Genomic DNA, 27045 nt, shown 5'->3' with positions numbered 1-27045 from the left:
GCCGAGAGGAAATCACGTGCGCCCCGCGAGGCGCGTCCGCTCCCGCTCCGCGCATGCGCGCGTCGCACCGCGGGGCTTTTCTCTCCGCGGGGGCTACGCGTCGCGCCCGCACTGACGGCTGTCGGGGCAGGGAAAAAGGAGAAAGCGGCTGCGAGAGGCGGGCGGCGCGTCCCGGTGCCCCGTGGTGACGCCGCCCCGCGGCAGGTCAGTGGCGCGTGCCGGGGGGTGACCGTTGGGGGGCGGTGGCTGCGGCGGCGCAAAAAGGGGGCGCTGCCGCCGCCGCGCGCATGCGCCGGATGCGCCTCGTGGGGCGGGGCGGGGCCGTGCCGTGCCGTGCCGTGCCGTTGGGTGGGGTGCGCGTGCCGGAGTGGCGGTTGGGTTCCCCAGAACGGCGCTGGGGTGAGACGTCCTGGCCGTCCTTACAGTCACGGTTGGCTCACACCGCCGGTCCCCCTGGCGTTAGTTAGGTCATAGTGAGGAAAATCTGTTTCTTTTCTTTGTTTAAAGAGGGAAAAAGGAGGCGAGGCTCTCTGCGGTGCCTCCGGGGCGGTCTGTCAGCAGCTGCTAACGGGGCGTCGGCGTGTCTTGTTCTGCGTCTGCCCCTGTCCCCCTGCCTGCTGCACGCCCGGCTCAGCTCTGCTGCTGCTCCGCCTCCCTAAATAACTAGTCCACACATCCAGTAGAAAAGCACCGTAACGTAACGGCTTCTCAGGTAAACGAGCTGAGCTGGCTCACTGGAGGACGAGGTGCAGGGGAAGGAGTGTAACAAGCGGGAGGAGAGCTGGCGTTCCCCCGCCCTGGTCCCTGTGAGGGGAAGGGCTGAGCGTGGCGGGAGCGGCGCGGTGGCGGCCTGTGCTGACCGTCGCTGCCATGGGGAGGCTGAGCTGTTCGCTGCTGTGCGCTGGTCCCAGACAGCCCACGCCGTGTCGTGGCAACTGGCAAGCGCCTCTGCTGTCATTTTAAAAGGTTCTATTGGTTTCATTCCTTGAACTGGTGAAAAAGCAGGCGGACTTGTTTTTTACATTATGAAGCAAGCTGCGCAGGTCCTCATGTGGTAAATTCTGACCTTTCTTAGGTCGTTTTCTGTAGGTTGAAGTTACAGGGTAGGAAATGAATTCAAAGTGGTGCAGCTCTCCTTTTGTGTGTAGCAAAGAATAACGAAGGCAATCTGCACAGTACATCTCTGAAAGCACTTAAGGTGTGCTGAGTACTTGCTTTTATTTTGTCCAGAGGAGGAATTATTGTCACTGTATAGAAACATTAATAGTCTAAAGCTGGAAACGTTAATAGTCTAAAGCACATTTCCTATTATCCCACCTTCTCCCTTCTTGATACTTAAATGCCCACAGTAAGCAAGCAGGCTTTGATATCAGAGCTTAATATCTCAGGAGCAGATATTTTACAATTGGAACCCTATTCCTTTCACTCTTTGGATGCCAGATGTGGTCATGTTTCTCTACGTGTCTTTGTAACACTAGAAGTTAAATTTGGAGTTTGACTCCATGAGGTAAACTAACAGGTGTAGCTGTTTTGCTTTAATAGACTGAAATTTATATTTTGGCTTTTGCTTTCTTCTAATTTTTGTTTGTGGGAACAGTGCTTACAGTTGTGAGGCTGTCAGTGTGAGAGCTGGCAAGGCAACAGAAATGTGGACTGTCTTACACCTTGGTATTGCGGCTTTCATTGCTGGATTAAGATTTGCGAGATTCTTTGCAAACTGAAAGAATACCTGCAAGAAAGCAAGTGCTGTGAGTTAGTGACGTGCTTTCCTATCAACAGTTTTCTTAAATGCTGATTTTCAATTTCAGTGAACTCCCAGGTGTATTTCACTACTGCAAGTAAGATTGCATACAGATTCTAATAATAGATTCATATCTGACATTGGCTTTGGCTCCAAGCTCCCCAAAGCCATGTTTGCAAAGCTTTATTCCTAAAGCAGCACCTAAAAGTAGGCATGGGGGTGGAGGAGGAACAAAACAAAACGGAATACAGCTTGTAGCTGTTCATGTTTCCTGAGTGGCACAGGATGCATGAAATGCCTTAGGTGGCTGTTTAACATAAAGCTTTGCTGTACATAAGCCAAATTTGTTATATGTTGGTGGGGTCATAAAATAATGTTCAACTAAAGAAAATACCCTGTAACGGCGTAGCTCACAGCCAGTAATTAATTTAAGTTGCTGAAGAGCTCGAATGTAGCTTGAACTTCAGTTGAGAGTTCTACCTGGTTTATCTTTTCAAGATAATTGCCCTTTCACTATCTTGAGTGGTCAGCTCACAGCAGGGAGAGAAACTGATATCCGGCTATGGAGGCCCGATTTGCACAATAATTTGAAGACCATTTCCATTGTTGTCATCCTATTGCACATGCGAGCTTCCTCTCTGATGGCTGTACTTGTTCGCTTATGTTTCGTATGGAGAGCTGAAAAGTCTTTCAAATGATGATTTCCATATTAATCACTTTATTTTTTGTGTTAATTTCATTTTTAAAAGCTGTCTGCTTTTGCCAGTATTGCTTTGCTTGGCTTGAATAAAGCACTCTGGTGACTGGCAGTTTTCAAGGACGGCTGCATACCTTCAGTGAACTGAAACACAAGACAAGGTGAATTGATCCATCTAGAAGTTTTTAACATTTTTTCAAAGTGAAGCTGCAAATTCAAGTCACTTTCCTGTAGTTTAGTCCCTTTCTGTAGGGCCTTGATTCCAAAGTTCTTACAGAACTTGGTTTGTCATTAAAATCAGTCAGTCTTGGTGAAAGAACCCTATCCAAAGAAAGGAAAAATTGTGTAAGTGTAGTACTTAACTGAATGGCACCTGGGCTTGCAAGAAGGGTGGCAATTGTATTTAGTAGTAATGACTAATAGATGCTTTTTGTTTGTAGATCTTACCGTACGTTTTTGCAGTGAGCCCATCAGCAGCTGTGTGTTGATGTAACCTGCTTGCAAACAGTGGGTTTACAATATATGCCTGCTGAATGTTGTTCTTTGGGCCAGCCTGTTCAGAAGTTGCCTAGATAACCTAGCTTTTTTTTTTTAATCCTACTTTGCCTTCTACTTAAAGGGTAGCTTCTGAGTTGTAGTGCTTTGCATTGGTTTTGTTTGTCTTTTGGATGGAGTCTTTCTAATGGTTTGTACTGGGACATTAGGGAAGGTGTAAAGATCAAGTGATTTCTGTCCTTTTTCAACTCTTTAGTGGGGGGGAAAGATCTACTTTTAGATGGATTTAGTAAACTCTCTAACAAGTTGCTTCCTTCTCTGCTAATTAGGAATTTGCCTTATTGGAGGACACTTTATGACCTCCACAAGTACTTCAAATAATTCAATAACATATTTGTTAATAGCCATCCTTTTCTGACAGTGCATGAAAACAGTTGAAACTGTAGATGTCATGACTGTTGCTGAAATTCAAAATCTTCCTTCAGTAATCTACCGGGATGAGCAGGCTGCTCAGGAAGCATTCTAGATTAACACAGTAGCACAATTTTTCAATGAAAAGCTTGTGGTTTGGTACCAACCTGCCTGCAGTGAATTGCTGTGGCTAGAGGGCATTGCAAGGAGCCGTGAGACCTGGGTTTCAGCTTAGTCTTCACCATGCAGTTATTCTGTGACCTAAAGTTTCTCACCTTCTCCGTACTTGGTATTTTTCTACTCCAGTGGTATTGAATGACACATATTATTATAGGGGATGCATAAAGTTCTTTAACGTGTGATAAAACTTCCGAAAATTACTGTGTAGAAGGGCAGTGTTTGTTCCATACCGTAATAGAACCTTGATTTTCTCAAAGGTTATATTTAACTTTTGATTGACAGAATGACAGGAATGGAGACTGAAGCTGCAAGAGACAAAGCCATGGAAGAGGAAAGCACTGAACTGAAGAAAGAAAGGGAAAAAAAGAAGAGGTCAAGGGTTAAACAGGTGCTTGCAGATATAGCTAAACAAGTGGATTTCTGGTTTGGCGATGTTAATCTCCACAAAGATAGATTTCTCCGAGAACAAATAGAGAAGTCCAGAGATGGATGTAAGTTTGTATGAATCGCATGTCAGTAAACAGATACAATTTTAATGTTCTTCTTTGCTATATTGCTGGTGATGTTACAATTTCTTTTTAGGTACATGTCTGCTTGTCTGGAAGAAAGCAGTTGAATACTGGAAATCAACATTAGAGCTTGTTAATAGTTTTTTGAAACTGTATACATCTTTTTTGCTTTCCTTTACTACCAGCTGTAGAAATAAGTTAGAGGCATCTGCAACAGTTGTAGCGACTGTTCAAGAGACCTAAAATGTTTATTTTTAAATTATTTTTAGCTTTGTATAATTAATAGCATAAGCGAACAACCAAGGGTCACTATTTCCCTTACACGTACGGTACTTGAATTGTAGGGTAGAGGTACACAGGAATGAAAATGCCACTTTTACAGTTTGATATACTTTGTTCCTCTTTCCTGGACAAGTTTATGTGAGAGATTGTGCATTTGCATGTAGGGCTTTTATAGGTCTCTAAAGAAATAATGCATTTCAGATTCTGTGTGTTCTTACTTTGTTTTCGTAAGGACTCCATGCTTGTGTGAAGTATAAATCATTAGCCCATGTGAGTTGTGTGAGAAGTCTAATCTTCATATCACTTGTTAGAGTCCTCAACTGCATTGAACTTGAAGTCACTTCTTAAAGAGTGTTCAGAGGAACAGTCTTTGCATTTTCTGTGGGTATTAGAGTTTGGATGTCTTGAACAATTTTTAACTAAGACTAATACTGCATAATTTTCTGTTCAAATGTTAGCAGCATGACTCATCTCAACTAAAGTAAAAGCAGGGGCTCTTTTGTATTGGAAAGACTAAGGTTAAACACTCAATTGAGTCCTTGAAGGAGAAACATGTTTTCTATGCAGATTATTTCTGTATTGTAAAAGTAGATCAGAAAGGCTTTTTCTTCCTTTCTTTCCAAGGATGATTATCATTTGGGGGGTAAAAGGGAAGACAAATTCCTTTGATAGATTAACACAAAACATTAAATGTAGGATTCCTTGAAAGTTGGAATTCTGATGGTGACAATTTTCTGTAAATCCTCATCAGCATGCAGAGTGGTTGCATGCTGTAGTTATGACTTGCACATTCCTTTCATGGGAATTCTAGCTCATTCTTGATGGTCTGGTTAATACACACAAGTAGGGTTTTCTAGATTGCGTTGATTTCATCATTTACACCTTTTTTTTCTCCCCAGATGTTGACATATCACTTCTTGTTTCTTTCAACAAAATGAAAAAATTGACTACTGATGGAAAATTGATTGCACGAGCAGTTAAAAGTTCATCTGTTGTAGAGGTGAGCGTTTAGTATTTCACTCTTTTGTATTTGCTGCAATTGGATTAGTAATTATAGTGGAACTGAAGTAGTTGATCTTACAGAAAATGCTTTTTTCTTGTTAAATTCTAGTTGGATTTAGAAGGAACTAGGATTAGAAGACGCCAGCCGCTGGGTGAACAACCAAAGGATGTGGATAGTCGTACAGTCTATGTGGTAAGGTTGTCCCTGTAGTATATGCCTCATGTCTGACAGAGCGCTTTATTTCCAGCTATAGCAACTCCTTTACACTTATATTCTATGATTCAAAGTCTTTTGGAGTGCAAAAACCACTGTACATTTTTTAAGCTGTAACATGATTGCAAATTATTATAGTAACAAGAATGACACATACAACAAAGCAGCTGCATATTTTTACCAGGGTTAGAAGGTGGATTTCCTTTGAGAAGATCATGGATTTAGTACAGGACACATACGATTTTTTGTCTCAAAAAAAAAGCGCGAAGGAGAGAGATGCACTGTAGGTGTACTGAACTTGAATGTACTAAAATCTTTAGAATAATAGTTTTATCAAACAGCTGGTGCGGAAGACACGGGAGGCATGCTTCATAAAGTACAATCTGTTTATAAAATCTGTTACTGCAAGTGCTTCTGGTTTTGTAGCATTAGCATTCTTTTAGCTGCAGGATTTACCTAAATGAGCTAACCTTATGTTAAGGTTGCTTTTTTAAGTACTCCTACTAGCACAATGTGGCTACCTTACTAGTGAAACGATTCACTAATATAAATGAAAATAGCTTATGCTGCATCTCAACGTGATATTTTAAATGTCAGAGTAGAACTACTATTACCATATTGTTGAGCCACTTAAGTGGTAACGAGGAAAGAGATCTGATGGTTGTACCGTCACTTATTAAATAAGTCCTGTGCATTTTTAATAGAATTGAAGCCATATGGAGACCTTTAAGAGGTCTTCTTGTGGCTATTGCAATTTAGGTTTATGCCCATAGCTGTTAGTAGCTGAATTTTCCTGCAGTTGGTAATTTCAAGCAGGTACGAAGCTTCCTGTGTTGAAAATAAGTACCAATCATGTCCAAAATGCCAGCCCATTCAGGTAAATAGAAATTGGCTTACTCTGATCATTGAGTTCTTTAACAAAAACCCAAAAAAGCTTGCCACTTGTTTGAAGTGCCATATGTCAGTCATGGTATTTCTCTGGTGTAATGCCAGGAACTTCTTAGATGCTTCCTCTGCGTAATTTTCAGAGAAGATATTCTGATTTAATGAGTGATATAACCTTACTACATAGTTAAATGGGTTTTCTGTAATTTTGACCTTTTCTGTAGGCCCAAAATGGGTGATTTGTGTTTTGTAATTTAGTGAATTTATAGAAATCTTATTTGGAGAATATGTAGCAATTCAGTATCCTCTCCTTACCACCAAAAAAGGTACAAAGTTGTTTTGTTGTTGGTTGTTTTGGTGGGTTTTTTTGGAGGGGGGGAAGGGTATTGTTTCCTTTTTCTCATTTTAAAAGACCAGTGTGTAAGATGCCCACTCTTTATTCTGTAACTACAAAACTGTTAAGCCATGTTAAATGACTCCTGTAAGTCATTTAACTCATTGAGCCATGAGGGGGAGCAATCCTCCTTTAAGGAACAGTAAGTAACTTCATTAGTTTGTATTTTCATGATTTTTTTTTTTAATTATTTGAGTTTTCATTAAATTCCTCTGAAATGATCTTATGATTAGTGACTTTCTTTACTTTTGACATACTTTAAATATGCTACTCTTGGATTGTACTCATCCCATAATATTTTTCAAGTTTGAAGCGACTAGCTTTTCAATATTTTACCAAAACCGTATTGAAAGGTTTTTCTCAAGCAGGCAAAGTTCATGCAGAGTTTTCTACCCAAATAGAATAGTAATATTTCTTAGAGAAAAGAGCTTTTAGTGCAGTAGCTTGTCATGGAAAAAAAAGAATGAAGGATTGATTACTGTATTTATTTAGGTATGAATCTGAGAGTATTGTTTTTAAATTGTGTTCAGTTGAGTCACTTTAGGAATTGATACAACAGAATTTTTCTTTGATAAGCGAAGGGAAATTGTTAGGAACTGAGGCATTGGGTCTGCAAGCTGCTAAAATGGGCTGCTATATTTACAATCTTACAGAAGTAACCAATTTGAGTAGTTTCTCTTTATTGACCTGCAAGAGTTAAATTGTGTGATACCTGAATTTTCAACAGTATAAAACAAACAAAAAAATCTTTGTGCTCTGCACTGACCGGTTTGAGAAATGCAGAGTTATGCTTACTCAGATCTTAACAGGGCAGAGATGGTTTATCTTCCAGAAATGCGGTGATGTGAGGCCTTGGTGTTTCTGTCAAGGGAAGAAGATAAACCTGTTTAATTCAGTACAAATTATTTGTTAAGATTAGGTGAATGGATAGAGATCCATTTTCAGATCATTGTCTTTAGTATCTGAATGTTATGGCCTCTTGACAAGAATATTTACTGAAATAAAGTATTTTTAGTGTTACATCAAGTGTATTTTTTATGAAGAAATCTAGTTAGGTTTAGTAAACCATCTGATGCAGTGATAGTACAATACTGATAAAACAAGATTTCTTTTTATTTTTATAGGAGCTTCTTCCCAAAAATGTCAATCACAGTTGGATTGAGAGGGTGTTTGGAAAGTGTGGCAATGTAGTTTATGTCAGCATACCGCGGTATAAATCTACTGGTGATCCAAAGGGATTTGCTTTTGTTGAATTTGAAACTAAAGAGCAAGCAGAAAAGGCTATTGAGGTGAGTAATGGCGACTCTAATCTGTCAACATTCTTCTTGTTTGTCAGTGATGTGGATGTAGTCTTCACCTGAATTTTAGATACAGAAATTCTGAAAATACCATAATTGAAATCTTAAGCTAGCAGGAGTTATGTCCTGATTTCTTCCCCTCAGAATTTCAATCAATTCTATAAATCTTCAAAAGTGTGAATTCTGTTAATTACTTGGATATTTAATAGAATCATGGAGGTGGAAGTGTTGGACTAATTTTATTGGCTAGCATTGGCATCTTTTACAGAATTAGAGATGTCCGTAACAGTAAAATGGCTTACTAAATTTCTTGACACAAGCATAGTTATACCAAGTTAACTGTCTGAAAATATGAATTTGGAAGTTTAAAAGCATGTATGTTTCAATATCATAATGTTAACAGAGGCACAAATATGTCCCACTAATGATGTGAAATCAAGCGAGCTCTGAACTTCTCCAGAGTCATGGAGGGCTTCATTTTTTGTGAATGAACATTTCTCTGCTGGTTTTAACTTGAATAGGAATTCCTCGCTTAAAAAAAAAAGTGAATTTTTTAATTAACTATGGGTTTCATTTTGTTTTTAAGTTTTTGAATAATCCTCCAGAAGAAGCACCACGGAAACCTGGGATTTTCCCCAAAACAGTAAAGAATAAGCCTGTCCCTGCACTGAATACAAGTAACAGCACTGTAGTGGGTAAGTGTTAAGTTGGTGGGATCAAGACCAAATGTTTTGTGTTTCAGCCTCTGAAGAATTTTTAACTGACTGCTGTTGCTATAATCTAATCTCACATTTCTTAACCTTGTAGAAAAAAATACACTTGTTATTGCTGCTTTTGTAGGCTAATGTAGACTTAAAATGGAATTGTAAAATTCAAATGTAGGAGGATTCTGCTTTTTGTTTTCCTGCTTGGTAAGGAATTTAGTATCTTTCCCCCCCCCCCCCTCTTGCCAGCTACCATCGTTAGTCATTATTATGCTTGCAGAACAGCTTTCAGACTATACAATTGTTATCTAAGCACTTAATACTACCAAAAGGCAATTTTGAGACATTGTATTAGTAATATTTAGTATTGAAAACAAAGGTACAGACACAAAAGGAAGATTATATTTGAACTTTAGTGCCATTTAGATAAGCTTGTGATCATCTGACATCAGAGAAAACCTTGTGCATCTTTCATTCCTCACTGATATTCTCAGTGAGAGAACTTTGGAAACTGTTTTTATGGTTTTCCTCTTTGAAACTCTTGAGCAGAGCAGCCTGTAGTAGAATGAACTTCTTACAGCTTATTAAAAATTCTCTTCACGTGATCTATAAATGGTTCACATAAACCTTGGGAATATTACTAAGAAGAATCATGAATTCGCAGTTAAGTATGTTTCTAATAAAAAATAGCTACTGTAATTTATGAAGCAGTATAACAAGGTCATTTTCTAAGTTTGATTCACTGAATCATTTTTCCTCTTGTTTCTGATGGCCTAATACAACTTCCTAGACTTCAGGGAACTTGCTATGTTTTTCTCAAGCCTATTGATGAGTTGTGTTCCTCATTATTGTCACTGATTCTTTGTTACACTATTAGGGCAGTTAGGACTAAAAATATCAAAGAAAAAAATGTCTTTTAAAAATTGCTCTAAACCCCTCTAAAGGATGTTCTCTAATGCTCCATACTGCATCTTACCCATAACAGTTTTGAAGCAAGTATTGTGAACAAAATGCATTTTTTTTTTCCTGACTGCCTAAGTTAGCGTTCTTTAATGGGAAGCTAGTTTTATAGGTTCACATTGTTGAGTAACTCCTTTTTCTGGGAATACAAATCAGCAGTCTTTTATATTTGCTTGTCTTTGGCTGGCCTGGAAGTTGGTGTGTATTTTTTCTCAAAGACAAGAAGGCAATGACATAACTTCTGAACTCCTTTCTTCTTAATTTGAAAACAGGTATTGCGGGGAAACCTGTAGTCAAACTGCATGTGTGACAAGAGTCTTTCCCATTTTGTAAGACCACATGTGTCTTTTTACTTTTTTTATTCTGCTTAGAATGCCCAGGAGGAACTTTGGGACAGTGTATTGCATCTTACCTGTATAACTAGAGATGGTAGAGGCAGACATCTTACTTAACATCTCAGATTAGTATGGCCAGTGGTATAACTACTGTTTATATAACTACTGTTTGCTTGGGTCAGTTAATCTAACCCAGTTTTTGATCATAAGCAGTTGTAAATATTTTTTTTTTACATAGAGGAGAAGAAAAAGAAGAAAAAAAAGAAGTCCAAAATTAAGAAAGAAGGCAATGTACAGGCAGCTGTGGAGACTAAGGAATCAAATGTGAACACTACAACAGAGCAAGTACCCAAATCAAAAAGACATAGGACTTCATCGGAATGTTCAGAAGTAGGGGGAACTGAGGTTCACAGGCAGCTCTCAAAAAGAGAGAAAAGAAAATGGGACAGAACAGAAAGCTCAGAAGTACCTGTGGAAAGCAGGCCAGGAAAGAGAAAAAGGAGTAGCTCTGGAGATGGTGAGACATCAGTTGCAAAAGTCAAGAAAACTGTTCAGAAGGATGAAGTTCATCCTGTAAAAGGGGAAACAACAGAAGCTCCAAAAGATTCTAATGGTAAAGTTCACTACATGTCTTTTTCTATCATTTATATAATGAGTAGTTGAAGGGCAGGTGTAATCTGTTACAGATGAATGGTAGGCTTGGGAATGAGGGGAAGGTTTAGGAAAGGTAAGTTGCTAACCTTGTGGATAGAAGGCAGCAAGAACTGCAACACTGTCATCTGTGTAATACAAATATGTTAAGAAACCAACTCTTAGAGGCTAGTGAGTTTATTGAATTAAAGATTGGTAACGTTCAAACTAGTAAAGATTGCTTTGCTTGAGTCAGCAGGTAAAAATTGTTGTAGTGGAGACATAACAAGGTCAGTTTATGAATATTTGGGATTTTCTGCCGTTGAAGTTTAACCTGATAATGAGTCATTTCAGGGAGATAACCTACAGGGAGAATAGGGAAGATCTTCAATGCTAAAGTAGGTAAATCTCATCTGAAATAAACTTGGTTTAAAGTAGTTCGCTATTCAGTGAAGATAAAGTATGAAACCTAGGCAAATGGTGGTGATAGTATAATATAGATAAGGAAACCGATGGTCTCGGCTTCTTAGAACAGATAAGGAAATATGTCAGTAGATGGAATTAAAAGCTGTATTGCAATCTCATTTGTTTGTACAAGAATCCAGTACAGATCTCAGCTGGGAAAGTGGACTAGAAATAAGTAATATTTTTTGAAATGGCAGCTGAGTGAAAGTAAAATGGTGAGGGAAGGAAATCTTGCAGTTGTCTGTATACTTTTTAATTAAAAAACATTTTTAATTTAGAAGTTCCTGTGGAGGATGACAAAGATGGTGATAAAAAAGACACATCCCTTTCAAAATCTAAAAGAAAGCATAAGAAAAAACACAAAGAAAGACACAAGATGGGTGAAGAAGTTATTCCACTCCGAGTACTATCAAAGTAGGTTTAACATGTGGTTTACTATCAAAGTCTTCTTGATTATGAGATGAGTTTTTATATTATTGTTTAGCTGTCTGCATTTGGTCGAATCTGAGGTTTGCAGTAGTGGTAGCCTTTTTGCCCAGTAAATGTGTTTGGGATTACTTCACATCAATGAATACTGCAATTTTAAAATGTTACCATGAGTTCTTTTGCCTTGGTACAGGAAATATGAGTAGTTTCACATGTTTTTTTAATGAACGCTGACACATCACACATTTGTACAACATTTATACAAGAGTTTACACAATGCTTGTGGAATAAGAACGCTTTTCAATGTGTATGTCTGACAGTCCATCACCATTGCTAAAGTGCAATTCCAATTTTTATACAACAGAGTTGCATGTTAGCAACAGTATTAGCCTGTAGCTGAGAAGTACAAACACAATTTTAAAAATCTGTTCCTCTTCTGTTGGGTTTCAGGAGACACCACAACTAAAACATGGAAGCACTTACTTTTCCAGATGTCCAGCAAGTACCTCCATGTTAAAGTAGAGGGGGGTCCTTGCCATCTGCGCTATTACGGGAATACTTAATTCTGCTCTGTAGACAAGACTATGCGCAGTGCAAATAGACAGGATGGAAAACTGATCTTGTCTAGAGATACTGTGGTACAAATAGTGCAAAGCCCCACACTCCCTCCCCCGTAACACAGAAACCAGAAGGATGTTACATTTTGAAATTGTTCTGTTCAGACATCCAGTTAAAAGTTTCCAGTTGAGAAGAAGGATTCACCATCACTAAAACATGGAAGCACTTTCTTTTCAGAACAAAGCAAGCACGTCCACATTTAAGTTGTGGGGAACCTTAAGTAGAAAGACTGCATTTCTTTCTGTAAAAGAAACTAGAAGATTTCTGTAACAAGACAATTAAATCATGCAGTTAAATGATAACTTAAAAAGCCAACATTGGTTATTTCAGCGCTGGGTGCATGCTAGGTGGAGATTCCCATGCACCCAGCGCTGCAATAAAGCTTGTCAGCACTGCGTTGTAATGCTTTTTTTCTCCTATTAAAAAACATGTTTCAGACATTAGGATCCACCACCACTGAAACATGGAAGCACTTACTTTTTAAGGCAGCAGGTACCTCCATGTTAAAGCGGAGGAAGTCCTTTAAAAAGTCTTCTGAACCTACAGACCATAAACTGTCTTGGTTAATGTCCTTATCTGCTTTTGGACATAAGTCTCTTCGCCCAAGTCAAGTAATCTTGTGGTGGGGAGAAAAACCAAAATAAGAACAGCAAAGTCGTGGATGGCATTTCAGAATTGAGAACAGGATTCACCTCTACTAAAACATGGAAGCACTTACTTTTGTAAAATCACAGAAAGCACCTCCATGTTAAAGTAAAAGGGGTCCACAAAAAAAAAAATCAACGATGCTTGTCTTCTTCCACCAGGATCCTGAGAATAGTGCAAATAGAAATAAGTTATAAATTTTAGCAAAGTAAAAGAAAAAAAAAAACAGAAGAGGATAAGCATTGTAAATACTTGCCTGACGCATTCCCCATGGTCTCCTCTTCGTTCGAGACAAGCAACAAGTAACTCCTTGTGCTTGTATTTATACCATACCTTGCTATGGAATGGTGTTGCCTTTTTATCTCAGCGAATCATTACGTGGGTCTTTTGTTATTTTAATGTCTTTGCTCTGTTGAGAATGTATGATCCTGGGTGAGTCTGGATTCTTTTTTTGAAGTATACAGTTGTCAATGTTAACAGCTAAAACCATTACCACAAGATATCCTCCTCTTTAAAAATCCTCTATCAGCTTGTTTGATAGTACAGATTAGGGTAACAATGAGTCGTTCTCACAGTGGCACTATAGGCATTGTGTTTCTGTGGAGCAAAGCTCTAGCTGTTTGCAGAAACATCTCCATGTTAAATGTATGTAAATATATAAATTGCTTCCATGTGGTGGTATTTTTTAACCAAAGTGCATTTGAATAGTAAGGAATGTTCTTATCTCAGTAGGTTTTTGGTGAGTTTAACCAGTTGTTGATTTTCGATCAATGATTTTTCTAGAAAGTAAATGACTGATTCTTAATATAGTGACGCAGAAATGGTTTCACTGAACTAATTCGGTGAATTCAGAGTTCACTGTCTCTGAATTTACTCTGAATGTTGTGCCTTAGCGCTCTGTAGTTCAGCAGAATACAGCTTACCGCTGTTCTAAATGTTCTCTCAATGTGTAATGAATTTGAGTCACTCTGCAAATGAGAGGATAATCTTGTTACAATTTGCTTGAAATATTAAAAGCTAAAGCAAAATTAAAAATGCAGATATTGACAAAACTGAAGATGAGCAAACTGTAAAGAGACTTCTAATAGGAAAGATCTACACTGCTTGCTAAGTTTAGTTTAAGCCATTGTACACAGATTTGTCTGAGTTTCTAAACGTGATTTTTGTGTTTACAACTGACATACCACTCCTATGTTGCCGCTTTACAGGACTGAATGGATGGATTTGAAGCAAGAATATTTGGCCCTTCAAAAAGCCAGTATGGCCTCCTTAAAGAAAACAATGTCTCAAATCAAACCTGAGCCTGTGGGAGAGATGGAAACAAATAATTGTGCACAGAAAAAATGTCAGTCTAAAAATGGCAAATGTAACTGTTTTTGATGTTCTTTGTTTTCTTCTTATATGGTTAAAGAGTGCTTAAGTCACTGGTCCTCCAGCAACATAGGGAAATAGTTTTATTTTCTATAGTGCAGATGTTTTCTCTGAATGCCAAGCTTCCTTCATTTAGATTGGTTTAGGACTATAGAATTTTAAAAGAAAAACAAGTGCTGCAAGAACGCTCCAGTTTCACTTCTTAAGCATAAAGATTTTTTTTTTAGGTAACTGTAATTGTAAAAGTCTCAGATAATCAGTCATCAGTTTCTTGTTGTAACTTGGGCCTGCTTTGCTTAACCATCCCTTCTGAGATTTACAAAACTATTACTCTAAGGCATTCAGAAATGCCTTATAATTGGGTTTGATCAGGTTTATAGTTAATTGTAAAGTTTTAGTTGTGTGTTCTTGGTTCTACTTGCATATTTTTCTGAAATAGGATTGTTCCCCCCTTCCCCCCACCCCGATCCTCTTTCTTTTCCCATTCATGAACTTCGATAGCAGACATGTCACTTATTTTTAAATCTCTATAGAATTCAGGATTTGACTATTAACTGTGATGAATACAATAAAAAATATTGAGTGATTGGAGTGTACAATTTTTTTCTTAAACATAATGATTTTAGTAAAGAATCTGAATCCATTATTTTCAAGTATATAGTTCTTTTTTTATTTCTGTGTACATCACGTTGCTTATGTGCTTTTGTAGAGTCTTTGGCTTGTCAAACCGATAAATGTGAAATTTCTTTTCCCCTTTTTTCAAATTGATCAGCCGCCAGTGAAGACGGTGCCCCTCCTGTCAAGGCTAACACAATGGGGCCCCAGTTTGTGAGTGGAGTAATTGTGAAGATCATTAGCACTGAGCCCCTGCCGGGCAGGAAGCAGATCAAGGTAATGCCTTTGTAACCTCAGGGTAGCTGTTAGCCTTTCCTCTTACAGTGCCCCCCAAATGTTTGAATACGGAATGCCATTTAAACAAGTTTTAGTTATATTTTTTTGATTGCTTGCCTGTAGCTGTGTACGTATTCCTTTCTAGTACCTGTTAATGGAAGATTTTAGGATGGCAAAATAGGGTGAAGATAATGTTTTGAGTATTTCAACCAAGTCTACAATGAAAATAATGGCAAAAATAAATAATGCTCTGGGGGATGAGTAGTTGTCACCTCTACCTCCAGCCCTTCTTGTTCTGTCTTTTCATTTGCAGTGTGAAAAATGTGATTAATATTATATTGTTAAAAGTAAATCACTGCTAAGACCAATCTTCCATTTCAGAAAGAGGAGCTTGAAGTTAAGGGAGGCACCCTTTTCTGTCTGTAGTTGTGCCGCTAACTTTGGTACAAATCAAATTAAGGATTCCATAGTAGTGAATAGTTTTCGTTTCGGTATGTGGTGGTTTGTTTTGTTTTCTTGGGGTTTTTTTAACCATTAACAGGAATTTGGGATCAAGAAAATGTATTTTGTATGAGAAACTAGTCTTTTGGTTTTAACTTGTGTTGGAATAAATATGCAGATCATGTATGATGAGAATGGGTCTAAACACAAGTTCTGAGGTAGCTTACTGTACTACTTATATTTCTAATAGATTACTTTGCTTGGAATCACTTCTGCTTGCAAGTGTGTGAAGTTTAGTGTGCGCCTAAATACTAGCAAGATTCAAAGGGTATCTTTAACAGAAAACAAATTGATGATACATGAGGTTTCAACTTAATCAGTCTTATCTGCCTGGTGTTGGTAGGCAGTCCTCTGAGTGCTGGAGGCGCTGAGAGGATGTGGTAGTTGTCATTATAATGTTTGAAGGCCAGTTCAGTTTGACTGCAGAATACATTTTACAGAGTCGAGTTTGTGTTGCCAAATAACACACTGTGATCAGGGAGGGGGGAGTTGGTTTTCAACTATTGCTGAAACGATAAACTTCAAGTCTGGTATTTCCAGATAATAAAAATTTAAATATTTTCTTTAGTTTAAGAGAAACATTTCAGGGAAATGAAAGTAAAGACAAAATATGATTGGGGTGGCCTTTGCTGTTAATAATTGTTGTGGTTTCAAAAATAAGAAGGCAAACTATTTTACAAACTGTCACCAAACAAATGAAGCAAGTTTTTTTAGGAAGAAATACAATTGTAAAATACAACAGTAGTTGGAAGAAGCAACAGAGAGCAGGGTGCTCCAGCTGTTTTTCAAGTTGGCAGTGGAAGCAGCAAGCTATACTTGATGCTCCCTGGATGACTTCTGGCTATACCAGTGGCTTTGCTGAAATGATTAACTCTTCAGCAAAAACCCTTACTTTGCTGCAGCACTGCTGCCACCAAGCAATGCATCTAGGTTTTCTCATAATAAATTTCCAGCATTTATTTGTTTCTTGTTGTATGACAGCCATATGGAACTTTAACACACCTGAAAGATCTTTTCAGAGCAATTCTAATATTATTTTGACGTTCTAATTTTTTGCTTTTCTACTTCCATTTGCTCCACTGTTTCTCAGAGATACTTGCCAATTACAGTGTGTTGTGTGAATCTTTTTTTTTTTGAAGTATGACTTTGGAGTACCAAAATTAAGAGTGAAAGGTAGTTTTGATTGGTTCTCAAATGATCTCAACAATATTGGTACTTAATTTTGTTTTGCTCTAAGGTTTTGCTTTGTAGTGGATGGGGTTAAAAGCAAGTAATTCATGAACAGTAGCGACTTGAGCTGCCTGCTGTGAACAAAATTGACTAGGAATGTGTGGTTTTAGTTAATTTCCCTAACAGCAGGTATTACAAGTGAAGTACTTCATCTGAAAGAGCATGTGTGACTCTTCCTCCTTCAGCTATTAGTGAAAATTTTCAGGCAGAGGTCACTTCATGAAGATAGGAAGGGCTGGTTTACTTTACTTTTCAGATTACTTGCCTTGAAGGAGCTTGCATGTGTAGATTTCATATGTAAGAAGACATGGGATATTTTTCTGTTGGAATGACTTATCACTGTTACAGCACAAAGCTTTATTTCCTTTTTAAAGAATGACAGTACAGATGTAGTATTGAAACAAAATGGACAATAACTAGTGTTCCATTAGTCAAAATTGTTCTTAAGCAAAAAATATCTGTAGGAAGTACTGCTTAACATTGTTCTTGAGAGCATGATGAGAGATTAATAGATGCATAAAGTTATGGGCTCATCATTCAGAACTCTGTAATATCCTTCTTATGAAAATATGTTGACTCAAAACTATTAGACAAGTGATTTTTTTATTGAATTACAAAATGAGTTACTTCTTTCTACTTCATAAACTTTTTTGGAAATATGAGTGATGCTCTACAGATCGTGTGGTCAAAATAGCCACTCTTTTAAGTCTGTTTCATGACATGTGTTCTCACATGCCCTGATAGGATGCTTTGGCAATGCTGGCTGATGTTGCTTATGTTGACATGCTCGAAGGAGACACGGAATGTCATGTTCGTTTTAATACTCCTGAGGATGCGCAGACCGTCATGAAATCACACAAAGAGATACAGATAAAAAACAACTGGAAATATGAAATTCTCACTGGTAAGTCTTGTTGCTTGTTCATTATTTTGTGTGGTTTTCTTTGTTGCCTGTTTTTTTTATTAGTGGAAGGAGACAATTTTTTTTACAGCTTCAAGTTCTGACTATAGGTCATATCCTTTATGTGTATTGTGTAGTACTGTGGATATATTTAAGATCTTTGTAGCTGAGGAACAGACTGCATTTTTATTATTTATATAGTGTATTTATTTCCTATAATCTTAATTTTTGACTGTATTGGAATTAGAAAAATGGTAAATGTTCGTAAGCCACTGTTTAGAGCAAAATAATTGTTTTACTTCCTGTGATCAGTTTAATTCTGTTCTTTTGAGACTGGTTTCATCACTTCTATAGATCTAGACTATAGGACTTAAAGTGCATTTCAGCCTTAGGACTATAACATTCTGATGACTGACAAGAATTTAAAATGAAAGATACCAAACCCTCAGCATGGTTACACTTTAACACCTGCCTTTTCACTAATCTTTCTCTTTTTTTAGGAGGTTGAATAACTTATGCCAGGGTAATGCTTTTTTAAAAATATATTTACACTACAATTTTTACTGGTTTATTTATGAGACTTGTTGTAATGTATTTTTCGTCCTGTAATTACTCTGATGTTTTCAATTGTTAGTTTTAATTCAAAATAATTTTGTGTGTAGAGAAACCTCTGCATTTAAGTGAAGAGCAGAAGGGGGTGGGGAGTTGAGTTGTCTCAAACGTGATTACTGAATTCATACATTTTTTTAATTCTGAACACTAAACGTCTTAAATGTACCAAAACAAACAAATGAAAGAACCCCACAGATGAGGTTGTCTTGTCTGTGTTTTTAAATGTTACTATACCGTGTACAGTCTCATGGGATCCAGTTCCATGCATGCGTAGATGTAATCCTTAATTGTTCTTTATATGGGTTTACAGAAGGAATAACTGCAAGCATTAACGTTCTCAATACTATCAAAGTTAAAGTTTAGGCTTGGTGAACGCTGCTAATGTCATTCTGAGATTATTTGTCCTCCAGAATTTTGTGCTTCAGAAATCCAAAAACCTGAAATACGATATTCTACAATTTTGTGTGTATTTGTTTTTCCATCCTTATATGAAAGAGCACAGTGGTATATTGGGAGTAGGTAAATACTACATTGTAGGATCGTTCCATTCTTAGTTTTAATTTTTTTTCCAAACTGGTTCATTGAAATGAGAATGGAAAGGCTTTTGAGGAATGCAAAAGGCTGAGTGAGGAGCAGCTTTTTTTGGTGGTGTAAAGGTGAATATGATGAATAACAATAGGGAATCTTTAATGCTCCCTACTACAGGGACGGAAGTTCTCCTAGTAATGTTTTACTTAATAGAACTTTTGACTATGCAGCTTTAGCTTTTCCTCTGACAACAAATTAAGCATATATGATAATGTTTTGAAATTGTGATTGAATGTACATAAAATGTAGTTAAAATATATGTTAAATTGCTTAGCAGAATTCCGTAATTTCTGCAGAAACCCTTTCCAAGATAACCTGCAAACTTCCCCAGAATTGATGGTTTCTTGTGAGACCATATGACATCTCACCATAGAATTCCTGTTGTGGTAGTTGCAGTTGACACCAAAAGAAACAGTGGCAAACTGCTTATTTTACTGCAAAACAGTCACTGAAGAAAACTGTTAAATTATTTCTGCTCCTTTTCTATGTCCCAGTACTATCCACACAATCTACAGTTGGATTCTCGCAGTGTGATGCAGCCAAATCTGTCATTTTTACAGTAATTTTTGATAGTGCAGTCAAACTAGTCAGAGATTAAGTACATCAGTGGATTGTAGGGCCTCTGAGTATGGTGGTTGAAACGTTAGTTGAAAATGAGCTTCTCCTGCCAGTTAGGTATATAGAGTAGTGTTTGCTTATTCCTTCAGTTCTTTGAGTTAAGCTTGTAAAGCTACTTGCTCAGGGATACCTAGCTACCTTGGCAATTCAGTCCTACAGTTAATAAAGTTTGTAGTACCTTAGATTAAGGTCCTGTCCAGATCTACAGAACAGAGGCCCTTGTCAGCTTTAAGTTTCTTTAGACAATCTTTCTTTACTTTGTTCACAAAAGTGTGTTGGTCAAATGTTGCAGGACTTAATTATTTCTCTAGGATTTTATATAGGCTGGTTTGTTTAGCAGTAGGGATCAGATTCATGAAGACTGATGGAGGGAGAATGTAGTTGAAGCCTACACTGTTACTCAGTTGATCTGTTTTGAAACCGACTTTGTGATAAGCAGAAAGAGTGGGTTTTGTTTGCTATCCTAATAAAAATAAATACATACATTTCAATTCAGAATTCTTTCTTACTACAACTGATGTTTAGGTTTGCCTAACCAGTTATTTTTACATGGGGTTACCTGAGTTAGAAAAGACTTTAGCAACACAAAAACACCATGCAGTTATATTGAATACCTGTATTCACATACTGTTATGTTAACTCGATTTTCAAGGTGATCACGAACAACGTTACTGGCAGAAGATTTTAGTGGACAGACAAGCCAAACTTAACCAGCCTCGAGAAAAGAAGAGGGGTACTGAAAAGGTAATGTTTCTTTGTTCTATCCTTCCCTTCATACAGCCATAGTTGAAAAATACCTGCTTTCTTGGAATCATTGTCTGTCTCTGTAATTCGTCGAGGAAGATCACCTACCTACTTTGCAGCATGGTTTTACAGCCACAAGGTATGTGGCTGACCTAGTCCAGTTGCCAAATGTAAGGATTCTGTTTATGGAGATGAGCAAAAGTTAAAACAGTAATTACTAAAAACTAATTACTTGAAATTAATTTGCAAGCTGCTTTTCCTTTAAAAACACCTCTGGATGAGCTCATTAGAAAGCAGTCTTCTATTTGCTCTTGGTTATTTGTATAATGCAATAAGCAACATTTCATTAGAACAAAACCTTTTCTCAACGATTTGTACAGCAATTAATGTAGAATTCTCTGTGCTATGGAGAAAGATAGTGTGATTGTAGTGTAGTCCCAAGTCTATGCAAAACTGTCTTGTATGTTCCAGTCCAGACAAATTCATGTGCTGCTACCAGCATCTGTAGCTAAACAGCTTCCAAACAAAACTGTCTCACATCTAGTGAGCTCGGAACTCATCTGCGGTGCTTGAGTCTGGTTGTTTTAACTGTCAAACGGCTTAATGCTACTATCTGTAGCACTGCAGTATAATTTTACTCAGTGCTCATTTGAAATTTTCTTCCAACCTTGACCTTCTTGTGCCCATCAGACCACAGTGTTGAGAGAGTGTTGCAGTGAACTTGGCAGGGAGCAGCCTCAATTCCTGCCCGCAGGAGATATTTCCAGGCATGAAGGGTTCTTTATCAAGGGAGTCTGACCTTTCACCCTACAGAGGGGGGCCAAACGGTGTTCCGCAAATGTTTTATTGCTTGGTTTACTCAACACATGTATTGCAGATAAGGCTTCCGAGTTGGCTTTACCCTAAGTTTTTGTCATTGGTTGCAAAACTTAAAAATCATCTGACCTTATTTTACAGTGACTATATAGACTTGCAGGCAAGTTCTGTTTCCAAGATGCCACATTAATGTACACAATACTGTGTTTCCTAGACATTCCATATAGTCAAAAAGAAATATTGCATTTACAAAAAAAAAATTAGTCTTCTCCAAGCTGTACTGTCTTGTTTCTCTAAATGTACTTCCACAGATCTCATAGATATACTAATGTCATCCTCTTAATAACAGATGTCCAGAACATACTTTTCCAGAATAAGTGATTCGGTTTTCTGAATGCATAGGAGATGCCTTTGAATCTTAGCCATTATTCCTTAATATAAGCAGTATCAGACTCTGTGAATGTGAAAACTACAGTTCTAGAGCTTTTTACTGAGTACTGCCATTTTTAGATTGTGTTTTTTTAAATACAAGTCCTTATTTTAAAGAAAATATATTTTGCCAGTGACTGATTTTTACTGCATACTGTAGGTGTCCTGCTCTCATGATACTAGTTCATCTTTTTGACGATTGGTATTTGTTGATCAAATTGGTGTAAAGTGGCCAGTAATGCACCTCATTTAGGCTTGCAAATATAAACTGTCGCAGTTCTGCTTAACAATAGCAGCAGCAGAGATGCGAACTCCTGCTCCTCCCCCTTACCCATCGCCTTACAATACTGGGAGGTGTTAACTTCAAAGCTTAGCAAATGCTGTTTAAATGCTAACTCTGTTAAGCAAGACATCAGGAAAAGAATGTCTAGCTCTAGTCAAGAGCTTTTAACCCTTTCTTTACGTTTTTGCAGCTTGTATTTCAGGAAATGATGATTTTTAAAAAAAAGTGTTGCTGTATTCATTAATGTGGAAGGATTTTCGACATAAAATATTACAAATGTACTCCCACGTTGATTCATTCGAATATCACGATAAAAGCAAGGGAAATGTATGCATACATACAGCTCACTATGCTCTTTGTGTATCTACCTTCTGAAGATCTGCTCTTTTAAGGATTTTTTTAGTCCCTTACAAGTTCGTTCTTTTTTTTTCTTTAAGATGAGAGCTTAACTGTTATACCTCTGTTGGAGACAGTACCTTACAGATAATTATTTGAATTAGTGTTTAAAGCTTAAAAGGCTTACTATAATTTGTGACTGATACCTAGCCACTCTTTCGCATATGGGAGAACTAAGTTCAGTGTCAGTATTGTGATGAACTTTTTTTTTATGATTTGTCTTTGCCCCTAGACTTGTTTGTTCATTGTCATCTCTGTGCTCGCTTCTTCTGGCCCTTCCAAATCTGCACATGAGCCTGTTGTTCAATTACATGATAAACAACTTGAAGTGATAAAGACTAGAAATCTTGTCAGAAATGCTTCTTTAGGGCAGTACCAGTTCAAGCAGATCTAAAGCAATTAGTATATAGCCTTAGACTCCATAGACTGATTAGAAGTTGTCTGCTCCCAAAGAAAGAAGTGCTGAAAGCTTTCAGCCTGGGTACTTGACTTCTGGGGGAGCTGAAGCTAGCTTACTCTTTGCACACACTTTTTACATAGAAGGAAAGAATGAAGTTCAAGAGGATGGGGGTGATGGCAGAAGTGAAAGGCATTTGAGGAGGAAGTGAGAATTGGGTGCTAGTGAAGGGAGGAATAATTTGCAGAATAAATGGGAAAATGGGATAGTAGGGAATAGTGGGAATGCTTGGGCACAGCCCATGTTGTTCTTTTCTCCTTATGCCCAGGGGCTGCGTCTTTGCAAGACTGATTTGTTCCCTGCCTATGCACCAGCAGTTGGGGGCTAACAGGAGAGAAGGAAATAGAGGTCCCAGTCTAAAGCACATATTAAGCCCCTTTCATAGAATCATAGAATGGCTTGGGTTGGAAGGGACCCCAAGGATCATCAAGTTCCAACCCCCCCCCCCCCCCCCCACGGACAGGGCCACCAACCTTCACATCTAATACTAGACCAGGCTGCCCAGGCCCCATCCAACCTGGTGTTGAACACCTCCAGGGACGGAGCATCCACATCCTCTCTGGGCAGCCTGTTCCAGCACCTCACCACTCTCTCTGAAGTGCTTCCCTCTGACATCCAGTCTAAACCTTCCCTCCTTGAGCTTAAAACCACTCCCCTTTGTCCTATCACTGTCTACCCTTGTAAAAAGTTGATTCCTCTCCTGTTTATAATCCCCTTTTAAATACTGGAAGGCTGCAATGAGCAGCTTTCTCTTCTCCAATCTGAACTAGCTCAGCTCCCTCAGCCTGTCTTCATAGAGGAGGTGCTCCAGCCCTCTGATCATTGTCGTGGCTCTCCTCTGGACCCTCTCCAATGGCTCCACATCTTTCCCGTATTGGAGGCCACAGACCTGGATGTGTTACTCCAGATGGGGCCTCATGAGGGCAGAGTAGAGAGGAACAATCACCTCCCTGTCCCTTCTGGCCACCCCTCTTCTAATGGAGCCTAGGATATCATTGTCGGAGCTGCAAGAGCACACTGCTGGCTCATGTTCAGTTTTTCATCCACCAGAACCCCTAGGTCCTTCTCCACAGGGCCACTCTCAAGGAGTTCTTCTCCCAGTCTGTATATGTGTCTGGGATTATCCTGACACCAGTGCAAAACCTTCCACTTCACTATGTTGATCCTCATTAGGTTCACATGGGCCCACCTTTCAAGGTTGTCAAGATCCCTCTGAATGAGATACCATTTCCCTGCATGCTGCTTTAGCTGATGTCTGTGGAGGACTGGGCTGCTCTATGGGATGTGAATAGTGGTTCCAATTAGGTGCAACCAATGAGAAATAGGTGCTGGTGCTGGACTGATTACTTGAAAATGAGAATTCTTGAGGCCCTTTCGCAAAAACCTCTATCTCTGAGGTGCTAGTATGGAAACATCTGCTGGTATGAATTGTATGGATCATATCCTTAAGCTTGTTCTATGCTTGTGATTCTCCATGCCATATATTGAATTAATGACCCACTGTACTCATTCCTTTTTAGAGCTTAATTCTCCTAGTTCATTCTTTAGTTACCGGAGAGTAGAAGTAACTCTTGGTTACATATTTAAATGAACTTTATTTCTGAAGAATGGTTGAGAAAATAAGTAATTGAATAGAATTTGAGGTGTTTGTGCTGTCAAGAATATATTAAGGAGAGCAATCAAGTTACGTATTAGAGGATGAGGGAGAACCATATATAACGGTAGAAGTGTAATTGCATAGCAAACAGCACAAAACCATGCAACATCAGTGTAGTGTGGTGATTACAGCAGCCAGGAATCACAACAGCATACTGTGTACTCTCATGCTGTGTGCAAGAAGCAATGTCTGCAGGGCATAGCTTTGACTGCAGTGACAGAGATAAATAGTAAATAATTTGATTTATATGTGAAACTTCAAATCAAAGAAACTCTGTGATGGGCTGCCTTCTGCACAGGTTCCTTCCCCCAACCCTTGACTTCAGCACCAGCTTATGTTCTCCTACTCTACATCAGATAAGTTAATGTGGATTTATGCTGGTGCTTTATGGATTTGTCGAGGTTCACCAGTGTCCCCTGCTTTTTCACCTTTTATCCAGACAAGGACGTCTATCTTCTTCCTTACATATTTTTTTCATTTTGCTCATGTAACAGTTATCGTGAGCTTTTGCTTACAGTTAAGAAATCATCCCAGCAAGAGTGCTTTCATCTTTGCATTTGGATATTATCATGACATGAGTGCAGTGCTGTAGTTAAATTGGTGAGTGTTCTAGTATGGGTGCTTGAAAAAACAAGCATGTTTTTAAAATTAGTCTCAGCGTTTTGTTGTCAGCAAGAGGTACACAAGAGTACACTTGTGTCAACACGAGTACACAAGTTGAGAACTAGCAGGTTAGTTATGTTCCACATGGACATTCCTGATACTTTCTTTTTTTTTTTTTTTATTGGGAACAGTTAACTTTTAATTTGCTGAGAAATTTCTTCAGCACCACTAGTGACTGCATATGTATATTCTGAAGTGAATGCAAGAAAGAGGAACAAACTGAAGATAAATTGGTTGGACTGTCAAATTATGGTGATACTTTGGAAAAAATATATTTCCGGTCACTTTTGCAAGGAAACACGAGAACTATTTTACCTGCAGTTGGTGATGTGTGCGAAATTACTGCTGAGATTTTTTCCCTGAAGTATAAATATCATACAGGAACACAGCTAAATTCAGAGTTGACTACAGAGATAATGGGTTATGCTGAAGTCTAGATTTGGGTTATCTCCCTGAAGTTTGGTTAGCTGTGGGAATAGGGAAAAATGTTCCGTGCCAGAATGAAGTTATGTTGTGAGAGTCATCTGAACTCACGAGGAGCAGCGTTTGTCAGGGTAGTAGTATGCAGGTGTCCTAGCTGGTTATCTTCTGCAAAGCAAGAAAGGCTGCCTTTTCAGAAAAGAGTCTGAATTACTGCCATGAGTAAAAGATGGCATGGTCAAAGATAGCAGTTAGAATCATCTGTAATGCTACTGCAATCAGACAAGGAACGGAGGCAGGCAATTTCAGCAATATGGCAGTTCAGCACTTACTTTTTCCACATGATTTGAAGCTGTAAAATGAACCCAGATACTCTAGTAATTTTATCAGTCTGTCTTGAAATGCAGTCAACAACTAATAGATCCCTGCTCAGACAGGGATTTGAGTTAGGGATTCGTAGCATCAATATTTCTCCCAACCACACTATTATTCCTTAAGAGTCATTCTCAGCAGAGCTGTGATGTGTTGTGCTGTTATCCCAGCGTGAAGAATGTTCCTCCATCAGGATTTCAGTGTTCTCGTCTTTGCTACCTGAATTAAAGAAAAAAAAAAAAACACAGCAGTCATATCTCTTTTTTGTTTGTGTATGTCACCTTGTTTATCTTATATCATCAGTGATAACATGAATCCAATAAATGGATATATATTTTCTAATTTCCTGTATAGCACTGCATTTTGTGATTTCTTAATGCATAATTTTGTTCTCTTCAACCATGGTGGGATGAAGAGGGACTGGAATAAAAGATGCTGCACTGTCCAGAAATGGAAGGGATGCCGTATTTTATTTTTGAATGCTCTGAGGCCCTACTGAAGTATAGCTAATTGGGGCTGCTTTAACTTTTTGTTGCATGTACAGATTAGCTCATCTGTTCAAGCAGTATCTTTTTCTTAGAAAACTTGGTAGATTGGTGAATAATACAATTGTGATTGGGAGACAAAATTGTCATTTTATTCAAATCATAATTTTCTTGTAAATTTTATTCAATGTTTTTCGTGTTTGTTTGCAGTTGATTGCCAAAGCTGAAAGAATGAGACTTGAAAAGACTCAACAGACAAGTAAACATATTCGCTTCTCTGAAGATAACTAACCAAGACTGACTGTAGTCTTGAAATTGAACCATGGATTGGAAAAAAAAAAAAGCCCATCACTGCTTACAGCAACTAATCTGTTTTTAAGAAGGTATCAAAAACCTGTTCATTTGACTCATAATTCTGCAGACTGCAAGTATGAACATTGCTCTGAATCCCATTTTTAAATAGGCTGAATGTTTACTGCTTCTGAGCCTTTAGGTAGAGCTTTATGGAAAAAAAAATGTATTAAAAGAGATCTTGCTCTAGTTCACTTTTGGATTTTTTTGTATGTTGAAGTTTTATACATCAAGTTATGAAATAAAATGCTTGAGAAATTAAGTTGTGCTTTTCTAATTTGGTGTTTTGACACTATAATAAAACTGTTTAATGGTAAATAAATCTCTAGGCCTCCATTCAGTTCATCAGACCATTGAAAAATGTGGGAG

General features: G+C 38.2%; 1 protein-coding gene across 6 annotated transcripts; it reads left to right on the top strand.

Moving 5' to 3' along the window:
- LARP7 (La ribonucleoprotein domain family member 7) lies at window positions 51–26938 on the top strand. Of its 6 annotated transcripts, none has more exons than XM_021394730.1 (13): window positions 51–204; window positions 3807–4015; window positions 5215–5315; window positions 5427–5510; window positions 7935–8099; window positions 8695–8803; window positions 10346–10720; window positions 11481–11616; window positions 14100–14257; window positions 15035–15153; window positions 17629–17788; window positions 20256–20347; window positions 26536–26938. In XM_021394730.1, exons 2-13 carry the CDS (start codon window positions 3808–3810, stop codon window positions 26614–26616), a joined length of 1788 nt encoding a protein of 595 aa, XP_021250405.1. In that variant the 5' UTR covers window positions 51–204; window position 3807; the 3' UTR covers window positions 26617–26938. The 6 variants fall into 6 exon arrangements, with proteins under 6 accessions (XP_021250405.1, XP_021250408.1, XP_021250403.1 ...); XM_021394733.1 differs by lacking the exon at window positions 51–204 and adding an exon at window positions 329–399; XM_021394728.1 differs by lacking the exon at window positions 51–204 and adding an exon at window positions 408–430.

The sequence above is a fragment of the Numida meleagris genome, chromosome 4 (assembly GCF_002078875.1).
Source record: "Numida meleagris isolate 19003 breed g44 Domestic line chromosome 4, NumMel1.0, whole genome shotgun sequence".
NCBI lineage: Eukaryota > Metazoa > Chordata > Aves > Galliformes > Numididae > Numida > Numida meleagris.
Note: the sequence above shows the minus strand (reverse complement) of the source record. Positions and strands in the feature narration are given on the sequence as shown.